Source organism: Gracilinanus agilis, chromosome 4 (assembly GCF_016433145.1).
Source record: "Gracilinanus agilis isolate LMUSP501 chromosome 4, AgileGrace, whole genome shotgun sequence".
Taxonomy (NCBI): domain Eukaryota; kingdom Metazoa; phylum Chordata; class Mammalia; order Didelphimorphia; family Didelphidae; genus Gracilinanus; species Gracilinanus agilis.
The window spans coordinates 227,109,313-227,130,948 of NC_058133.1; the positions used below are offsets into that span (position 1 = coordinate 227,109,313).

General features: G+C 41.0%; 1 protein-coding gene across 2 annotated transcripts in view; it reads right to left on the minus strand.

Moving 5' to 3' along the window:
* The window catches only part of LOC123243811 (mitochondrial dicarboxylate carrier-like), a 28,271-nt gene extending 7,181 nt beyond the window's left edge, over positions 1 to 21,090 (minus strand). For both annotated transcript variants that reach the window (XM_044671917.1, XM_044671916.1), the window contains exons 1-4: positions 21,001 to 21,090; positions 6,612 to 6,731; positions 849 to 963; positions 661 to 709 (exon numbers count right to left, since the gene is read on the minus strand). In XM_044671917.1, the coding sequence (XP_044527852.1) occupies positions 661 to 709; positions 849 to 963; positions 6,612 to 6,731; positions 21,001 to 21,090 (374 nt within the window). The remainder of the gene's footprint in view (positions 1 to 660; positions 710 to 848; positions 964 to 6,611; positions 6,732 to 21,000) is intronic.
* Positions 21,091 to 21,636: the final 546 nt, after the last annotated feature.

A 21,636-nucleotide genomic window follows, 5' to 3' on the forward strand; every position in this document is an offset into this window, starting at 1 on the left:
TATTTATTTAGAAGATTTTCCCAGGGCTACATGATTCGTGTTCTCTCCCTTCCCTCTTCCCTCCCCCTTCCTGGAGCTGGCAAGCAATTCCACTGGGTTATTATACATGTATTATTGCTCAAAACCTATTCCAATATGGAAGCATGTTTTGCATGATAATTCAGGTGAAGTCCAGATCAAATTGCTTACCATCTCTGAGGAGCAGGGGAAGGAGGAAAGGAAGGAGACAATTTAGATCTTATGCATGTTGAAAATTGTATTTACATGATTGGGAAAATAAAATATCTTTGAATAAAAACAAAAAATCATTTATCAACTTCTCTTTAAGATTGTTTTACAAACATATGGTTTTTAACTTGTTTATATGGGGTTCTGGGTTTTATATGATTATTATAAAGTGAAAATATATATAAAATGAAAATGAAATAAAAATGAAAAATTTTAAATTAAAAAGATGGCTTTACAGCTTAGGACTTTCTTGCTATCTGATCTACTTAGCTCTCATTCTGGGAAAAAGGAATCTAATACCCATGTTTCTATTTTTCAGATTAGAACAGACAAACAGGTACCAGTCTAGTGGCAGTTTTTTTTTGTCTGTTTTTCTTTACCCTGATACTGCCTTGTCTCCCACAGACCCACAAGAGACCAGTTGTGACTGACCTGACATTCACCATATCTGCAGGAGTCCCCACAAGACCACCAGCAAAACCTGAAAAAGGAAAAAAGAACATCATAAACTCTCACAACCATGATCCATCTCTCTCATCTCCATGTCTCTCACTAAACTGCACTTCTAATTCTTCTCCGAAATTCCCCCTCCCCTCCATGTCCCTCTGTAACCCTCTTACCTCCAAGAGATCCCAACAACACCTTCTTATAGAAGGGGAGGGGCTCGTGCTTCCCCTTTGCCTGCCAGTCTCGTATCGTGTCATAGATGGCAAACCGGGTCAGGGAGTAGGTCATCTGGGGATGAGAACATCCTATTTTGGAGAGGTCTGCCCACACGTGCTGCAAAGCACACCAGCTGCTGCTGGACATGCAGCCAAGCAGCCCTCGAAAAGATGGAAAAGTCCACTCGCCTCCCACTCCATGGAGATCCCTCCCTCTCCTGATCCAGAGAAGCTCAAGTCCAGCCCTCCATCCGGGAAGATGCAGGTGCTTCCACTATCCCCGAGCAGCCCAAAGCACCCCTCGGAGATCTTGCTCCTTCTTGCCTCCACAAGTTCCCTCTGCCCTGTTCTGGTGGGGCTCACCTGAGCAGCCCTCCTCATTCACACCCCCAGGACATCCTCGCTGAGTCTCACTAGGGGCCTTCAATTGATTAAGGGGGTTCTTTTATTTCCTCCCATTCCTTCCTCCACCCACTGAGAAGGCAAGAAATACAAAGCCCATTACAAAGAGGTATAGCCTTCTGAAACCAATTCCCACATTAGCCATATCCAAAAAAAAAAAAAAAGGGAAAGGGGAGGCGGGTAGAGAAAAGATGCTTTCGTCTGCACTCTTGAGTCCCCCAGCTCGGCTCACTCTCTCTGGAAGTGGCTGACATGCTTTATCATGAGTCCTTTGGAACTGTGGTTGGTCAGTTAATCAGAGTTCTCAAGTCTTTCAAAGTGGTTGGTTTTTAAATTTTGTTGTTATTGTATAATCCAGTTTGGGTTGGGGATAAAAATCAACTAGACTTCTTAGGTCATTTGAGTCCCCTAGCCATTTGCTTTCCAAGTTCAAACTCCACTATGTGACCCCGGAAGCCCTGGCTGGTGCAGTAAGGAAAGCAAAAACACTTTACATTTTATATTTTAGAAGTATGTGCTGGGGGCAGCTGGGTGGCTCACTGGATTGAGAGCCATGCCTTAGAGATGGGGGTCCCTGGGTTCAAATTTGGCCTCAGAATAGTACCTAGCTAAGGGACCCTGGGCAAGTCATTTAGCCTCCATTGCCTAGCCCTTTCTACTCATCTGCCTTGGAACCAATACATAGTATTGATCCTAAGATGGAAGGTAAGGGTTTAAAAAAAAAGTATGTGCTTCTGGTTGTTAGAACTTAAACTCTAACTCTAGCATTGTATGACAAAGTATGGAACGAGAAGAGCAGGGTCCAGTTGGAAAGATGTTATTTTTATTATTTTTTAGCCAAGAAAAGAGGTTTAGAAAGGTTATTCCTACGTGGTAAGGGTTTAAATAAAAGGAGCCCATTTCAAAGTTTGCATATTTAAAGTAAAATTTAAAATTTTTAAATGTTTAGATAAGTTTCTTTAGTTTGCTTAATGAATAAAAATGACTGAATATTCATTAAATGTTGACCTTAAAAAAAAGAGTAAAGAGAAATGAAATAAAAACAAAAAGATAAAGTTTTTTAAATATTCATAAATAAAAATTTTCAGGCCATGAAGGAAGTGATAGGTACATAACTTGGGAGTAGTTCAAAGTGGTTTTCTTTTTAACCCTTACTTCCATCTTAGTAACAACTCTACCACAGAAGAGCAAGGGATAGGCAAATGGGGTTAAATGACTTGCCCAGGATCACACAGCTAGCAAGTATCTAAAGCCAGATCTGAACTGGAATCTTCCCAATTCCAGGTCTGGTGCTCTATCCACTGCCACTTAGCTGGCCCCATGCATTCTTGGTCATTGACAGTCTATTAGACTTAAAATGTACATCTTTTTCATTAGAGAAAATGACCTTCAGCTTAAATAGGGTAGCTCAGTGAAGCTAAGAAGGAATAAAGAGTTGGCATAGTCTATACTTAATAAATGCTGACTTGCATTGGTAAAAGAAATTCCTTTGCCTTGGGTGTACTGATACAAAATGAAAAGAACAGAACCAGGAAAGCATGGTATACAACAGCAGCAATATTGTACAATAAACAACTGTGAAAAACTAGCTATTCTCAAAAATACAGTGATCCAAGTCAATTCCAAAGGACTCATGATGAAAAATGCTATCCCCCTCCAGAGAAAGAACTGATAGTCTGAATGCAGATTGAAGTATAATTTAAAAAATTTCTTTGTCATTCTTGGTTTTTTTTATTCCAGTTTCCTTTTGAAACATGGCTAATACGGAAATGTCTTGCACGACTGCCCATGTAGAGTCTATATTAAGTTGCTTACCTTCTTAGAAAAGAAGAAGAGGAGGGAAAGAAACTCAGAATTTTAAAGAATAAATGTTAAAGGGACAGCTGGGTGGCTCAGTGGATTGAGAGCCAGGCCTAGAGACAGAAGGTGTTAGGTTCAAATCTGGCCTGACACTTTCCATCTGTGGGATCCTGGGAAAGTCATTTAGCCCCCAATACTTGGCCCTGACTACTCTTCTGCCTTGGAACCAATACACAATATTGATTCCAAGATGGAAGGTTTAAGAAGGGTTTAAGAAAAAAAAAAAGAACAATTGTTAAAAATTTTTGCTTACATGAATTTGAGAGAAAACCTAATTTTTTAAAAGGAGTTTCCTTATCCAAGAATTCCCTATATCAAAAGGTCCAGTCCCTATGCCTAATGTTTCTAAATAAAACAGAATGATAACTATCTAATAGCAAGTACTATAAGGTATAACTTGCCACTGGCTGAACTTAAAGTCTGGTCATTACAGGTGTTTCAGGAATCAGCCCTTGGCTTTAAGCTGTTCAACATTTTTCTCAGTGACTGGAGGAATGAGATGAATTTGAGCTAATACTATATCTACAGCTGACACAAAGTTGAAAGGGGCAGGTCATATGTTAACTGACAGAATCAGGATCTCAAAAGATTTCAAGGAACCTGCAAAGACCCTCATTTTCCCCCTAAATGCACAATTTTATCAGCATAAGGAACTCCCTGAATGGAAAAAGTGTTCTGCAGCTCTATCTTCCCCCAGAGATGGAGTGACACACCCTACTCCCCACAGGGAGGGAGGAAGTGCTCCCATTGGCTGCTGGGCAGAGGGGTGGGGGAAGTGAGGAATGTCCTCAGGTACATGGAGAGGGGGATGGGGAACAGCTCTGCTCTTGTCCCTCTGGCTTTCTAGTACAGAATTCTGGTAGGCAACTGTAGGCATGCCCTTCTGGCACATGTGCCATAGGTTTACCATTCCTGGCCTAGGAGCTTACATAAATTAAGTGACTTCCTTGTTCCTGGTCACACAGCTAATGTGCCGGAGACAGGTGCTGAATACAGTTTTCTGAATTAAAAGTCAGTCTTTGGGGACAGCTTGGTGGTTCAGTGGACTGAAAGCCAGACCTAGGGACAAGAGGTCCTGAGAGCAAAGCTAGCCTCAGACACTTCCTAGCTGTGGAACCCTGGGCAAGTCACTTAACCTCACTACTTAGCCCTTACCATTCTTTTGCCTTGAAACCAATACACAGAATTGATTCTAAGATGGAAGGTAAGGGTTTTAAAAAAAAAAGTCAGTTAGTCTTCAGTCCACTCTAATGCCCTCACTTTTTATAAGAAGCAGTTCCCTTTCCCAGAGGCATTAAGAAACTTGCCCAAAAAATTAAATTAATTTTAATTTAATTTAAAAGAAACTTACCAAACTTTTTTTTGGAGGGCAGGGGCGAGGTGAGAGGGAAGAGAAAAGAGGACCAGTCCCCAGATTTCTTTATCATGGGGAAAACTCTTTTTTATCAATGCAGATGAGTACCAGCTCAGCATCTTTTATTTCTGAGCTGACCTTAAAGATTAAATGAATTGCCCAGGCATCATAGCCAGTACCTATCAGAGATGGGATGACCTTGAAGACAGCTCTCTAACCCCTGCCCCATCACAATCTCTCACACAGGATCAGGCAGGTATTCAGAGACACAGCTGGGATTGGAACCTGGGTCTTCTGACTCTAAATCTAGTCATCTTTCTACTACATCACATTATCAGACACAAATCCATGTGAAAAAGACCTTAGGGGTTTAGTAAACAAGCTCAAAGTGTCAATAGTATGATTAATCGCAAAGGTTATGGCTCCATTCACAGGAACTGTGCCCAGAAATGGCCAGAGCAGAGTCCACTTGCCTCTTCCCTTGACTGGCCCCTAGCTAGAATACTAGATTCAATTGTTTGCTACATTTTAGGAAGGGCTCTGACAAGCTAGAATCCATTCATAGGAGAGTGAAGGGCCCCAAAACTACACCAGATGGAAAAAAAAAAAGAGATGTTTAACTCGAAGTCGAAAAGCAGAGCACTCGGATGAAGGAGGCCAGGCTCTGCCAGCTTCATATGTGTTGGTCTTTCCCATAGTTGTTTGCACGCTGTCCTGCTCGAGGGAAAGCACTGCTTTTGTTTGATTGTTGGACTTTTCATTGTGTGCCCAGGGCACAGCAACTAAGCCCACAAGCAATGTTTGTTGGCTTGATGTGAGAAATTGGGAAAAAATTCCAAACCATGAGAGCTTTCCAAAACCTCAGGAGACAACGGAGTCCCTCAATTACTTTGTTGTTCAGTCCTTTGATTCTTTATGACCCCATTTGGGGTCTTCTTGGCAAAGATAATAGAGCGATTGGCTATTTCCTTCTCCAGGTCATTGGAAAGATGAGGAAATTGAGGCAAACAAGGATGAGGTGACTTACCTAGGGTCACACAGTGTCTGTGGCTGGATTTAAACTCGGAAAAATGAGTCTTCCTGACCCCAAGCCTGGTATCCAGTGCACCATCTTACTGCTTAATTACCACAGCAGTGCAGAGTTGACAGGACCACTTTGGGGAGCAGGAGGGATACAGGAGATTCTTTGTCAGGTGCAGAGTTGGAAAGAATGATCTCCAAAGTTCCTTCTAATTTTGCAAGGTTAGGAATTATCCATGTCCAAATAGGAAATGGCCTTTCACAGGGAGAGGCTAGGTTGGCTCTTACTTCAGGATGCTGTCGAAGGGATTTCTAGGGTCTAGACCAGTGATGGGCAAACTTTTTAAAGAGGGGGCCAAAGGAAAGGAAATACTCATCTGTCAGTCTGTTTCTAAGGCAAATCTTTCAAAGTTTCATTGTATTGTATCCTACTTATTAGGAATAACATGGCTGGATAAAATATTTCAGGGGGCTGCATCTGGCCCACAGGCCATAGTTTGCCCATCACTGGTCTAGAGGATCATGAGGTCCCTTCCAAGCTGAGGTGTCTATGATTTCCAGAAGGAACTAAGGCTGGCCTCGCTATAATGAGAGAGATAGGGCACTCGCTGATCCTTCAGATCAGAAAAATCCCACAGCAACACTTCCTAGCTGTGTGACCCTGGACAAGTTACTTAATTCCCATTCTAGCCCTTACCACTCTTCTGCCTTGGAGCCAATACACAGTATTAACTCCAAGATAGAAGGTAAGGGTTTAAAAAAAGAAAAAAGAAAAATCCCACAGCCAAAGTTGCCTCATCCCATGTCAGTGGCCAGGTTGCACAATGGATAGAGCACTTGACTTGGAGTCAAGAAAATTTGAGTTCCAACCCTGCCTCAGACACTGTGTGACCTTGACGAGTCACTCAACCACTCTCAAGGGTCAATTTTTCCCTGTCTGTAAAGTGGGGATAATAAAAATTCTTCACAGGATTGTTGAATCAAATGAAATACCATCTATAAAATGCTTTACAAATGTTAAAAACTTCTATAAATACTAGCTACTATTATCAGTGTTGATTGTTATTGTTATTACCACCACCTACCTGTCGGCAGAGGGAGGCACTGAGGCCGTTGTATAGGGCCAAGAAGCCATCTGTCTGCACCACCCTTATGGCCATGCCCGTCATCCTCATCTTTAACTTCTGCTGTGTTTGTAGATGGACCTAAAAAAATCAAATTGGCAAGCATTTATTAAGTACCTTCTATGAACCAGGTACTGCACCCAGGGACCAAAAAACAATTCTTGTCCTTCAGGAGTTCACAGTCCAAAAGGAGGAAACATGGTGCAAACAAGACATAAACAGGGTAGACCGGAGGTCATCTCGGAGAGAAGGAATAGCAACCGTGGAGGTCCCCCAACAGTAAGGGGGACTGGAAGAGGCTTCTTTCTAACTGAGATCCCAAGAAGCCAGAAGGCAGAGATGAGGAGTCAGTGGCAATGCAGGGAGGAGAGATGGAGGCCCCGTAGGAGGTAAGCAAAGAGGTGGAGATCACAGGGCCTCCCATGCTGGGACTGGGAAGGGAGGACAAGGCTCCCCCCTCCCTCGCTTGTTCCCAGGTGCTTTCCTGCGTTCCACCTACATCATGTGCCCCAGCAGCCAGTCCTGAGCCCCTGGCCCCCAACTATCCCCTTTGAGCTCTTAGACCTGCCCCAGGCTCTCCAGATGTCCTTTGCTCTTTTTACTCCCACAGACACAGCCAATGATTTCCAGACTGACAAGGGGCAAGAGCCAGGTCTGGGCAACCAGGTAGGAAGCCACAAAGGAGAACACAAAAGTGGGGATTCCACAAGAGAGTAAGAGCTTTCCATGAATTCTGTTCTGGGGCTCAAGGGAAGAAGCTGTCAAGGAAGGGCTCCTGTCACGTTACCTGCACACACATATGCCTCTACAGGAGTGCCCCCACCAAGCCCCTGGCCACCCACCCAAGGAGGCATACAAATCCATAAATGCCTGCTGACTCCAGGAACATCGCCAATCCATTTTAATCTCGTAAGCCTTGTGTGTGTATTTGGAGGATCAGTTCTAGAACAGACACAGTTTCAGCAATCTTCCCCAAAGCATGCCACAAAACAAACATGGATACCAACCTAACACCAATGTTTTCTTCTTTGGAGAGAGTTTGCTGCCAAGAAATAATAGTGCAGGGGCAGCTGGATAGCTCAATGGATTGAGAGTCAGGCCTAGAGACGGGAGATCCTAGGTTCAAATCCGGCCTCAGACACTTCCCAGCTGTGTGACCCTGGGCAAGTCACTTGACCCCCATTGCCCACCCTTACCACTCTACCACCTAGAAGCCAATACACAGAAGTTAAGGGTTTAAAAAAAAAAAAAGAAAGAAAGAAAAAGAAATAATAGTGCACACAGTACCTGGCATAGAGTAGGAGCTTAATAAATGTTTATCAGATGATGTATAACCCCATGGAACTGCTTGTCAACTTTGGGAGGGAGACAACATGAATCATGTAACCATGGAAAAAATTTTTAATTAAAAAAAAAGACATTAATTGAATGAATGACTAAATCTGCTTGCTTGGTGCTTTTCAAGGGGTAAGGAAACACAGACCAAACTACCCATGATCCTCCCAGATGTCCCAGGAATACTGTTGGAAATTATGAGCCACCAGAAAACTATTGGTAACTCTTTGCTATCAGAAAAGTATTGACCTTGGATGTCTCTTGACAAGGGATGAAAATGAGCAACATACCTTTCAGTTACAGAAGGTACTAGGGTAGCTCAAGTTCAAAGTCAGGTAACATTTACTGCATATAAAATATTTACCTATGCAACTATAAAGAGCTAGAAAAAGTCATCATAAAATTCAACTATGAATGTGAAATCCCCTACCTCCCCACCATGATTACAACATTAGTAGATATATATTCTTTACTTAGGTATCTTTGCAATTCAGTCATCTTGTAATTTTATTGAGTAAGCATTCAATTATTTCTGCAAAATAATCAAGGTTTTTCCTGTAAAATTTTTGCCTAAAAGGACTACACAGCACACATTATATATGTGTATTATATTAATTTTTTCAACTTCTCCACACCCATAACTTTTTGCACTTCTCCTCTATCCTGTAATTTTACTTCTTTTTATTCATCCCTTCAGTGAGAATTAAGTATAAATATATCTGAAAATTACTGTATCTTTTGCATAAGTCTGAACTATATAAGAGGGCCACTAAGGCTCAAGGTCTTCACTTCCTAACCGGAGTCCGGCCCTCTCTCAATAAACCTATTTCTTTCTGGCTTGAAGACTTTGTTTTATTTTAGCATCTCAGCTAATAAATTTCCACTACACAATGGAAGGAACGAAAGGTCAATAATCTCAAGGAGACCTAGTAGTACCAGAACTCAAATGATGCCAGAAAGCAATGATGACAAAAACAATTTTGTACCAGATAAGAAAGAGAGGTTAATCAGTGGGACAAATTTGGCATGCAATATATACAGATGCAAATAAGCAGAGTAGCCTAGTACTTAAACGACCTAAAGAAACCAGTTGTCAGGGGAACAACTCACTTTATTCAACAAAACTGTAGGGAAAATTAGAAAGTGTTTTGATTAAAATAGGAGTCAGTCCTTAGATTCTAATAGAATTTTTTTTCACAACATAACTAATATTAAAATGTTTCCATAATTGCATATATGCATATATGTAATCTATATTAAATTACTTGCCTTTCAGTATAACAAGACCTAGAAACAGGAGGTCCTAAGTTCAAATCTAACTTCAGACACGTTCTGGCTGAGTGACCCTGGGCAAGTCACTTAACTCCATTGCCTAGCCCTTACCACTCTTCTGCCTTGGAATCAATACTTAGTAAAGGCAAGGGCCAAAAAAAATTTTTTTGCCTGCCTTCTCAATTGGGGAGGAAGAGAGGAAGAAACTGAAAGCTCAAAAATTTTTAAAAATGTTTTTCATGTAATTGGGGAAAATAAAATATTTAAAAAAGAAATGATGAAGAGAATGGTTTCATAGAAACCTGGGAAGACCTATATGAACTGATATAGAGTGAAGTGAGCAGAACCAGAGAATAATTCATATAATAACAATAATATAAAGACAAACAACTTTGAAAGAATTAAGAACTCTGATCACTACAATGACCTAGCATGACTCCAAAGGAGTCATGATGAAACATGCTGCCTACTTCCTGAAAGAGACTCAGAGTACAGATTGAGATATATTTTTTTTTGAACAAGGTCAATGAAGGAATTTGTTTTGCTTGACTATACTTTATTTTTTGTTTTTCTTTCTTTCTCGATGGAAAGGAAGAAGGGCAATGGAGAAAAGGCAGATTTTCGTTGACTGAAAAAATTAAAATTTAATTTTAAAAAATCTTTATTCAGCTTAAAACTAAGTTTGGTGAGGAAAGGACAAGGGAGAAGGCAAAAGTCCTTAAGGTCAGAGGATTCATTTGAAAAAGTCCAGGTATCCAGTTGAATGTTAGGATGTGTGTTTGCAGAGGCTGGGATTCTTGTTGAGACAAGGAAGAAATTAATTTTGAGAAAATAAAATAATAAACAGAACCATTTCTCTGCAGAAGATGGGGAGATCACCAGGAAGGTTGCCACTCTATACCAGGTTAGCCAGGCTATAATGCCACAATACCCTCCCCCTAGCCAAGAAACCCAGGTCACAAACTTCCCCACTTTATCCTTTCTTCCTGTGCAGGGTTATGGGATTAAAAAAATTTTTTTTATCAACTACTTATTTTCATTCTAAACTTAAACACTAAATAAAATGACATTTACCTATACTGAGTAGAACAGAAAGAAGATTGCATAAAAAACTGCAGCAGGCCATTTTAAACCGCTTGCTTTTTTCCTAAAGTTTTACAATAAGCTCAGCCTCATGAAGATTGTGAGTTTTGCTGAAGTTTTCATTTTCAACACTGGTAGTATTTTTTTTCATAACCAACAGGACAAATAACGCCTTTTGTTCAGAATAAGCCATGGAAGTGAATATGCCCAAACAGAGGTGTACAAAGGGGTTTTTAGTCACTTTTAGACCATTCCCTACTACTACTTTAAGATTGGCAAAGTGTTTTACAGTATTTTTTATTTTATCCTCACAACAATTTTAGGAGTAAATTCTATCATTTCCCTCATTTTACAGGTGGGAAAACTGAGGGAGACAAAAACTGGTAGCTTGTTACACAAGCTAAGTCAGTGTCTGAGGTCATTTCTGAACTCCTCAGGAGGCAGCTAGCTGGTTCAGCAGATAGAGTGTGGGGCCTGGAATCAGGAAGACCTGAATTCAAATCCAGTCTCAGACACTTACTAGCTATGTGATCCTGGGCAAGTCACTTAACCTCTGATTCCCTTAATTCATTGGAGAAGGAAGCAGCAAACCATTCCAATTTCTCTGCCAGGAAAACCCAGGGGATGGTTAATGGGCCCCAAGGTCACTAAGAGTTACAGAACAAAATGTTTGAATGACAACTTTCTTCCTGACTCCAGTTCAAATATGCCCTCGGACAGTTAACTAGTTGTGTGAACCTGGGCAAGTCACTTAACTGCTATCAGCCTGTTTCCACATCTATAAAATGTGGATAATAAGAGCACCTACCTTCCACGGGTATTGCGAATGAAATATTTATAATATTTTATATTATTTATTATTTTATATTGCTACTGGTTATGTCTATATGTTTGCACTATCAGCACAAATATTTATATTTTATATTATTTATTGTTTATTTTATATTGCCATTGGTTGTATTTGTTTGTGCTATAAACATAAATATTTACAATATTTTATATTGCTTATTTTATATTTTACATTGCTATTGCCTGAATCTTATAGAACACATATTTATGTTTTATATAACTGATATTATAATATTTGATATATTTAAAATAAAATAATAAGTATAAAGTGCTTGGTAAACCTTACTCTATAACTACAAGTTGTTGTTGCTGTTTGTTAGTTGTTGTTGTTGTCCACTGAGACACTATCTATCACTGCTGGCCTGTATCTCAAACACTAACAAAGCACTCAAAGCTTTTTTATCTATTCACAGACCACACTGGTTCTTATAGGCCTGGGCCTGGAAAGACTTCTATGAAGTGATACAAAATGATGTGAGCAAAACTAGAACAGTACTGTAATAAATGTACAATACTTGGGAATCTATTTGCCAAGACAAATGCAGAAATTATATGAACACAATTACAAAACACTTTTCACACAAATAAAACTAGATTTAAACAATTGGGAAAACATTAATTGCTCATGGGTAGGACAAGCTAATATCATAAAAATGATAATCCTACCTAAGTTAATTTATTTATTCAGTCTACCAAAAAAACTATTTTACAGAACTAGAAAAAAATAACAAAATTCATCTAGAAGAACAAAAGATCAAGAATATCAAGGGAACTAATGAAAAAATGTGAAGGAAGGAGGCCTACCAATACCAGATCTCAAACTGTACTATAAAGTAGTAATCATCAAAACAACCTGGTACTGGCTAAGAAATAGAAGGTTGGATCAATGGAATAGATTAGGGGTAAATTATCTCAGCAAGCTAGTGTCTGATAAAAAAAAAAAAATCCTAGCTTTTGGGACAAAAACTCACCATTTTGACAAAACGCTGGGAAAGTTGGAAAAGAGCATGGGAAAAATTAGATTTATACCATGATAAGGTCAAAATGGGTATGTGATTTAAACATTAAGAGTGATATTATAAATAAATTAGGGGAACACAGAATAGTTTACCTGTTAGAGCTATGGAGAAAGGAAAAATTTATGACCAAACAAGAGGTAGAGAACATTAAAAGATATAAAAGGAATCATTTTGATTATATTAAATTAAAAAGAGTTTGTACAAACAAAACCAATGCAACCAAGATTAGAAAGGTAACAACCAATTGGGGAAAAAATGTAATAATAAATTTCTCTGATAAAGGTCTCATTTCTCAAATATATAAGGAAGTAAATCAAATTTATAAGAATCCAAGTCATTTCCCTATTGATAAACAGTCAAAGGATATGAATCATATGAAAAACTGTTCTAAATTCCTCGATTAGAAAAATGCAAATTAAAACAACTCTGAGGTTGCCCATATAACAGTAAAGGAAAATGAGAAATGTTGGAGGGAATGTGGCAAAAATATTTATAGATGTGCTTTTTGTGGTGGCAAAGAATTAGAAATTGAAGAGATGTCCCTCAGTTGGGGAATGACTGAACAAATTATGGTACATGTTGGTGGATGGACTACTATGTTGCTATAAGAAATGATAAGCAGGATGATTCCAGAAAAAGCTGGAAAGATCTGCAGGAACTGATGGAAAGTGAAAATAAGCAGAATAAAGGAGAACATCATACACAGTAACAGCAAAACTGTATGATAATCAACTGGGCAAACTTGGCTACTCTCAGCAACGCAATCAACTGGGAAAATTCTGAAAATATTTATGAATGCTATCCACCTTCAGTGAAAGAACTGTTGGAGTCAGATGTGGATCAAAGCATACTGTCCATACATAAATACATCATTGTATTTATGGTTTTATTTGGTTTTGTATGAGTGTGCTCTTTGTAAGAACAATGACCAATATGGAAGTGTTTGCAGGATAATAATTTTTAAAAGAAGACTAGTTCTCTGGTGGCCTGGAGGAGGAGAATCCAGCTTACAAATATATTCAATATACTCTAATAAACACACACACACACACACACACACACACACACACACACACACACACACACGCACGCACNAACACACACACACACACACACACACACACACACACACACACACACACACGGCAATTTTGTTCCTATCTTGTTAAAACTTTTAAAAATAAATTATATATAATAGAGATTCACTATTTCACACATACAAACTTCTTTTTTTAGGATATTAGAATGTGCTCACTAAGAATTAAGTCCATAATAAAAAAAGTAAAATTAATAAACTCTCAGGGAAATGCCGATTTTCTAAGATGTAGATAGCAGACTGTGAATGTCTGAGAACTAAAGACTTTGGATGAGACAGGATTTAACTACTTTTTTTTTCTTAAACCTTTACCTTCCATCTTAGAATCAATACTTTGTAATGACTCCAAGGCAGAAGAGCAGTAAGGGCTAGGCAATGAGGGTTAAATGACTTGCCCAGGGTCAAGAAGCTATGAAGTATCTGAGGTCAGATTTGAACCTAAGACCTCCTGTCCACTGAGCTACCCAGCTGCCCCCTTAACAATCTACTTTTGCTCAACCTTTTTTATTTTAAAATAAGTTTGGAGTTGTTTTTTTATGCCTTTCACTTTTGTTATTGCCATTTCTGGAAATTATCACCCACCAGTTCCCATGTGATCTTTCTCAGAGAACGAAGTGAAAAAGGGGTGAGAAAAACTCTTGGTTGGATGTGGAAGACAAAGGAAAGCCTTATCTTCCTTCACCCTACACATATTTTGCTAAAAATGTGTAAAAAGTCTCCTTTTGAAAATCATCTACCCACTCCTGAGAATGTACTGAAATACTAGGTAAATGAATACCTCCTGCTTCCAAAAAGAATTATCACTTTTTGCAGGGGATAAACCTTTGATTATTATTTAAAAGCAAACCTACCCATTCAAATCACTACTCTCCCACACCACTGCAGACAGAATTATTTATTTTTTCATTTAATCAGTATTTGTTGCTGTTCAGTCATATCTGACTCTTCAAGACTACACATCGGGTTTTCTTGCTAAAGATCCTGAAGTGTCATGCATGAACTGATGCAGAGTGAAATGAGCAGAACCAGGAGAACATTATACACAGTAGCTGAAACACTGTGGGACAATCATATGTAATCGATTTTGCTACTAGCAGCAATGTAATGATCCAGGACAATCCCGAGGGACTTATCAGAAAGAATGCTATCCACATCTAGAGAAAGAACTGTGGGAGTAGAAACACAGAAGAAAAACTTATCACTTGTTTATTTGGGTATAGGATTGGGGGTTTTGGTTTTACTCTACTACAAAAATGAGTAATATGGAAATAGGCATTGAGTGATGATATTCGTATAATCCAATGGAATGGTTTGTCAGCTCTGGGAAGGGGGAGAGAAAAGGGGAGGGAACATGAATCATGTAACCATGGAAAAGTATTTAAATAAAACAAAAAAAATAAAGATCCTGGAGTGATTTATCACTTCCTTCTCCAACTCATTCTACAGATGAAGAAATTGAGGCAAGCAAGGTTAAGTGATTTGCCCAGGGCCCCATTGCTAGGAAGTGTCTGAGGTTTGATTTGAACTCAGGAAGATGATTTATTAAATACTAGTTGGATGGGGGTAGGTAGATGGTTAAGTAGATAAGAGTGCCAGGCCAGGAGTCAGGAAGACCTGGGTAAGTCACTTAAACCCCAACTGCCTATCCATTAGGCTCTCTGCCTTGGAATAGATATTTGTATTGATTCCAAGACAGAAGAGAAGAGGGTGTTTTTTTTTCTAATTGGATGCAAAGTACTATATGGTGGGAGCCTGCCCTTGAGGAGCTTCTAATTAGAGACATAAAGCCATAGATTCAGGGTTGGAAAGCATCATAAAGTACACCTGGATTCACTCTCAGGAAGAATGTGGGCCTTTAGCCAAGAGGAAGGAGATATGGCAAGGGAAGGGTGTAATCAGTGACAGGGAGGTTAATTCAGCCTTTCTGGAAGCTATGGCACCAAATAGTAGGTAATATTTTTATTTGTTCTCCCATAATCAAACACTACCCAAGCCCTTCATTTTATTTTATTTTTTGCTTTTTATTTTTAAAAATTTCTTTATTTTATTCCAGTAACAAAAACAACAAAAAAGCTTAAGTTTTCCAAGATTGTCTGTCTCCCTCCCCTCTCCAGTAGTTGACAAGCAATTCCACAGCCAAGCCTTTGTTTATTAAAAAAAAAAAAAAAACCACCCTTACCTGTCTTGGAGTCATTACTATGTATTGGCTCCAAGGCAGAAGAGCAGTAAGGGTAGGCAATGGAGGTCAAGTGACTCGCCCAAGCCTTTATTTTAAAGATGAGAAAATTGAAGCTCAACAGTGAGGTGATTTATTTGTTCAAGGTCACACAGAGGTAGGTTCTCTGGTAATAAGAATACCTAAGAATTTTATTAATATTACTTGTATTATAAGTATAACCCAGTGAAACTGTTTGTCAAATCAGGAGGGAAGGGGAGAGGGAGACAAGAATTTCAAAAACATGGGAAAATTTTTTTAAATAAACTCTAAAAAAATATTACTTATATTAGCAGGTAGTGGTTTGCCAAAAATGGACAAATATCTCATTTTATCCTCACAACAACCCTGGGAGATGGATGCTATGATTATCCCCATTTTATAGACACTGTCTTCTACTGAGGTAGGCAAGGTTGTTTTTGACTCTTTTTTCTTTTTTCGATCTTTATCTTTAGTCTTAGAAGCAATATTAAGTGCTGATTCCAAAACAGAAAAGAGGTAAGGGCTGCACAACCAGAGTTAAATGACTTGTACAGAATTACACAGCTAGGAAGTGTCTGAGGCTAAATTTGAACTCAGGAAGGATGAATCCTTTTTACTTCTGGCACTCTGTTCACTGTGCCATATAATGACCCCTGCCTGCCGTACAGTAGGCACCTAATAAAAAAAGTTGATTTGATGGAGGTTCTTAACCTACAGTTTATGGATAGATTTAAAGGCTGGGGTTAGTAAGATGGAAAAAAAAACATTTTAATATTAATCACATTAATGGAGGACTTAAGGGTTAAAAAGGGTTTTATGCACATTATCTCAGTTGAGTCTCCGGGCAGAGTGGATAAAGTGCTGGGCTTGGATCCTGAAATCATGAAGACCTGGGTTCAAATCTTACCCCTCTTATCCTTTACTAGTTGTCAAGAGCCCTACAAATTTTGGGGTACCTACATAAAAATCAAGATTATCATTACGACACAGCTATAAAGCAATGGAAAAGTTGTCCCACTTCTCTTGGCTCCCATAAAACAAGGAAGTTGGACTCTGATCCCAGACTCCCAAAGAGTGTGATTCTGTATTTTTATTAGCAAGACTTCCAACTGGGGACTCTTCCTGTTGTTCCTCCGGAGCCTGTCAGAGGACAGAAAGGGGGGGCTGCCCTCCTGCCTCCGTTCCCCACCCCTCAGAATGTGGGGGGGGGGGGAGGCACCAGAATCTGCCTCAGGATGTCAGGCCTCAGGGAACCCGCTCCCTTACCTAGGCACACTTTGTTCAGTAATCTGTTTGCAGAGCCAGCAACATTATCACCCTGCACTTCCTAGATTACCAGTCAAGGTACCCAGGCCAAGTCCGCCCCTACTCCCTCCCCTTACCCTTTGCACCTCTCATTTGGAGAACCCTAATCAAATACTGCCTGACACTACCAGAACTTCCAGAAAGAGTGAGCGAGCAGAGGGCCCTCTTGTTCCCTTCAGTATCCCAGGAATCCATCACAGGTTCCCTCCTGGCTTCCTTCAAGTCTTTTTTTCTTTTTTTCAAACCTTCACCTTCCATCTTATTATCAATAGTGTGTATTTCTAAGGCAGAAGAGAAGTAAGAGCTAGGCAATGAGGGTTAAGTCACTTGCCCATGGTCACATAACTGGGAAGTGTCTGAGTACAAACAGGAACTCAGGCTCTCCCAACTCCAGGCCTAACTCTACCCACTGAGCCACCTAGCTGCCCCTTTTAATTGAAATTTAGCAACAAACATTGTTATGGAAAGGGGTTCATAGGCTTTCCCAGGCTGCCAAAGGATCCAGGTTAATAACCTGTGCTCTATGAGAATATAAGTTCCTTAGGGCTGAACACATTGGGGTGATGGAATACTAATGTGCTATAAGGAATAATGAACTGCTTGATTTCTATATGAACTGGAAAGACCTCCATGAACTGATGCAGAGTGAAATGAACAGAACCAGAACATTGTATAAAGAAACTGAAACATAGTGGGATGATCAATTGTGACAGACTTTGCTACTAACAGCAATATGATGATCCCGGACAATCCAGAGGGACTTATGAGAAAGAATGCTCTTCTTCACCTCTAGAGAAAGAACTGTGGGAGTAGAAATGCAGAAGAAAACATTATTTATCACTTGTTTGTATGGGTATAGGAGTTGGGATTTTGGTTTTAAAAGATTATTACAGGGGCAGCTGGGTAGCTCAGTGAAGTGAGTCAGGCCTAGAGACAGGAGGTCCTAGGTTTAAACCCAGCCTCAGCCACTTCCCAGCTGTGTGACCCTGGGCAAGTCACTTGACCCCCATTGCCCACCCTTACCAATCTTCCACCTATGAGACAATACACCGAAGTACAAGGGTTAAAAAAAAAAGATTATTACAAAAATGAATAATACAGAAATAGGTTTTGAGTTTTTGCTTTGAGTTGTTTTTGAGTTGTCAACTAGGGGAGTGGGGAGGGAAGAAGGAAGGGAGACAACATGAATCATTTTATCATGGGGAAAAAAAGAAAAAGAAAGAAAGAATGTAATGCCCTCCTTGAGGGCAGGGGCTATTCTGATTTGACATTTCTAACTCCACAGTTTAGTACATAATAAGCCCTTAGTGAATATTTATTCATTCATTCACTTAATCAAGGTGTCTAGAGTGATTCAGGCTCAACCTGGTGTCCCAGGAGAGGGTCAAAAGCCAACATTACCCTCCAGGAAAGGTAGGCAGAAAGAGCCAAGATTGGGAATCTTAAGAGAAGTCATAAATTTAAATGCAAAGTCTGCTTTGTTGCCCTTCAGGGCTTTCCAACTGTTGCTGGTCAAGTGGACTCTTAAGGCAAGGTTGAGTAGGTGAAAGTCAATGAAGCATTCTCTTTTAGCCCAAATTAAAGCTTCCAAGTGTCCTGGAGCTCTAATCAGAACAGGAAGGAATACTAAAATTAGAAAATGCTTTAAATACAATCTTTTAGTCAACAAACTGGTCTGTGGTAAGAGATAATTGATGGGCTGGAACATCTGGCAAAGTCCAATGGAAAGAGCCCTGGACTGTGAGGGGATTAGTTTTAATGCTGGAACTTCCACTCACCAGCTATGTGCCTTTGAACATCTCCTTTCTCAGGGTTAGCTTTAAATGTCAGGGTCCAAATGTCCTCTAAAGGGATCAGAGAGGGAGATCAGGTTCCTAGCTATTCTGTGATACAAACCCTTCAAGGACCATCTCAAGTCCCCCACCTATGCCCTCAGATGGCCAACAGAGGCCACCCACCTTCCCTTCTGGCCTTTCCCATACAGATGCTTTCCCATACCAGTGTGCTTATCTTTTTATGTGAGTGCATTGAACACTGAGTGGATATGGAATCAGAAGGCCTGGACTGAATCCAGACTCTGCCACTTAGTCACTCAAACTTTCTGGGCCTCCTATCTACAATTCTATATCTGCATTTTAATTCTGCACTCCCACTGCAACCAGCTGGGAACAAAGATCCGCCCCAGTTACCCAGAGGAGAAATAATCTACTGAACAAAGGCCAGGCAAAGCTCATCAGGCTGAAAGGTTGGAATATCTCTCAGTATCATCCAATATTCCTAACCTACTCTTCTCTACCAGTTCCACTGCACCCTCTGGAATCCCTGTTCTATTGGAGCTTTTTTTGTTAGTTAGTTTGTTTTAAACTCTTATTTTTTTTGTCTTAGAAACAACTTGAAGATAGAAGGGCAAGGCCTAGGCAAACAGAGTTAATCGCCTTGCCCAGGGTGACAGAGCTAGGAAGTGTCTGAGGCCAACCAGCCCTATTGTAAAAACATTTCCCTTTTTATTAGACTTGTGTCCTTCCTCTTGAAATACACTGTATAAGGAGCAGTTTGGGATAGAGAGCACCCAGGAAATTACATAGCCCTTATAGCTCTTTCTGGCTTGGAATTGATACTAATGATTCTAGGACAGAAAATAAGGATTTTTTAAAAAGTCGCTATGTAAATATTTTATATTTCCTTGTAGATATGTACGTTCCTCCTAAAATGGAATGTAAACTCCTTGGGGTCAGGGAATATATTGTTTTGACTCTGTATTCTCAGTATTTTATCTAATAACATTCCCTACAAAGGGTAGGTGCTTAATAAATCCTTGTTGAACTGAATTTAATTCAAACAGCTGCTTATTGAGGGCCCCCACTCTATATTCAAGGCCTGCTTTGAAGGGAAAGAGAAAAAAATTTAATATACACAGCACCTATCTTTAAAGAGTTTATAGCCTGGGCTTTATGATTAAAGGTGACACAAGCTAGGTCTCCAAGGTTGGTTTGGAAACATTAAATCAGGGGCTAAGTCTGGAAGCTCTTTCTCCTCACTCACACCATGACCACCCCCCTAGTCAGGGGATCCATCACTCCTCCCAAATACTCCCTACAAGCAGTCTTTCCCATCATCTTCCCCATAACTATCAAATTGATAACACTAAAACTGGCATTTTTAACCATGTATGTCCCTTATCTGCTCCAGAAAAAGCTCCTTGTCTTAAGGACAAAATATAAATTTCTCAAGTTAGTATTTAAAGCCTTTCACCAGACTGATTATTCCCTTACTCAGCTTCAAGAAAATTCAGCACTGCTCCCTTTTACATCACCAACACAAGCCATTCCATTTCCTCCTTCCTTCACCTTAGCACAGACTATTTAACCCCATGCTTGGGATGCTCTCCCGATTCAACTCCCTCCCCTTCTTGGCTCAGCTCCACTGTGATCTCCTTCAAGAGGCCTTTTCTCATTGGAAACGGTGGTTAATGCCCTGTCCCGTCCCCATCAGGATTTTACTTTTTTCTATATATCCTGAATTTACTTATGCCCAAATAAGTTGCTCCCCCTTAAGGGAACTTAGAGACCGGCCGGTTACCATTCTTCCAGGTATTATAGGAGATGGTTTAAAATGCACGGAGACAGAGAAGGTGGGCTACACAAATAGTGAAGAATGGAAGGAGGATGTGTTGGTTGGACTGGTTTGTTCTCCAGGATCGAAGGGTACAAACACGCAAACATTCTTCAGGGAAGGAAGGGGAAGGGATTATTTTAATAGCTGATGGCCTGACCTCACACTCCACTACTAATCCCTTTCTTAAAAGGGGCAGAACAGTTGCCAGGGAAAATCCCACGCAGCCTAACTCTCTTAAGCCTCTCCAATTTCCTTTGCTGCGGGCACCTCAATGGTCCCCGGGACTCCCCACCTTCCTAAGGGGCAGTCAGCTTTCTTCCTCTCCTCAGGGCCCTACTAACAAATGAGATATTTGCCCAGTGCATAGCACAATGCTTGACACATAGTAGGGACTTTAAGAAACTCTAGCAGCTACTGGAACTGGGGGTTTGTCAGGGAGGAGGGAGAGGAAAATATTGACCGTTGGGTGGGATGGGAGCTGCTCTCGAGAACCCTCTGCCCAGGAGAAGCCGCCAGATTGGGATGCGGATCTACAGCTTGGGTCCCCGGCTTTCGGAGAGAAAAGGGGGTGGCACTCACCTTAAGCAGGTCCAACGGGTGCGTGCAGCACGCAGCCCCCGAAGAGGCCAACCCGCCGAAGTACCAGCGAGACTCGCGCTTCTCCGGCATGACTGCGCCTGACTGGGCTGCGCAGGACTGCTAGCGCCGACGTCGGGAAAAGTGCGAGCCCGTGGAGGACAGCGTACGGTGCACGAGGTAGAGAGAAATAGGCACTAAGAAGAGAGCCGGTCGCAGGGAGAGGCCCAGCAACGCCTCTGGCTCCAGAGAAGCAGGTTCAAAGCACCGCCCGCCGCCCCTCGCAGCCAATGCGCCGCCGCGTCCCCGGATCAGCCCCCGCCCCTCCACCGGTCCCGCCCAGCTGAGCGGAGCCGCGCTTCCAGCCGACACGCCTGAGCGCGCCTTAAAGGGGCCACGACAGCGCCTCCCGGCCCAGGGGAGCAGGGAGGCGGAGCCTGCGATCACAGTCAAGGGCACTGCGCCGGAACCTGCGCTGCGGCTGCGCGCCTAGGGAGCCCTGCTATTCCACGCCGAACCTTCCTTCCCCTTGTGGTTGGAAGCGAGCCCAGGTTATCCCGGTGCTTACTTCTTGGGGCTGGTGGTCTCAGGGGATGCGGCTACGCGCCAGGGGAACCTGAGGGTTTGGTTTTCCAGCCC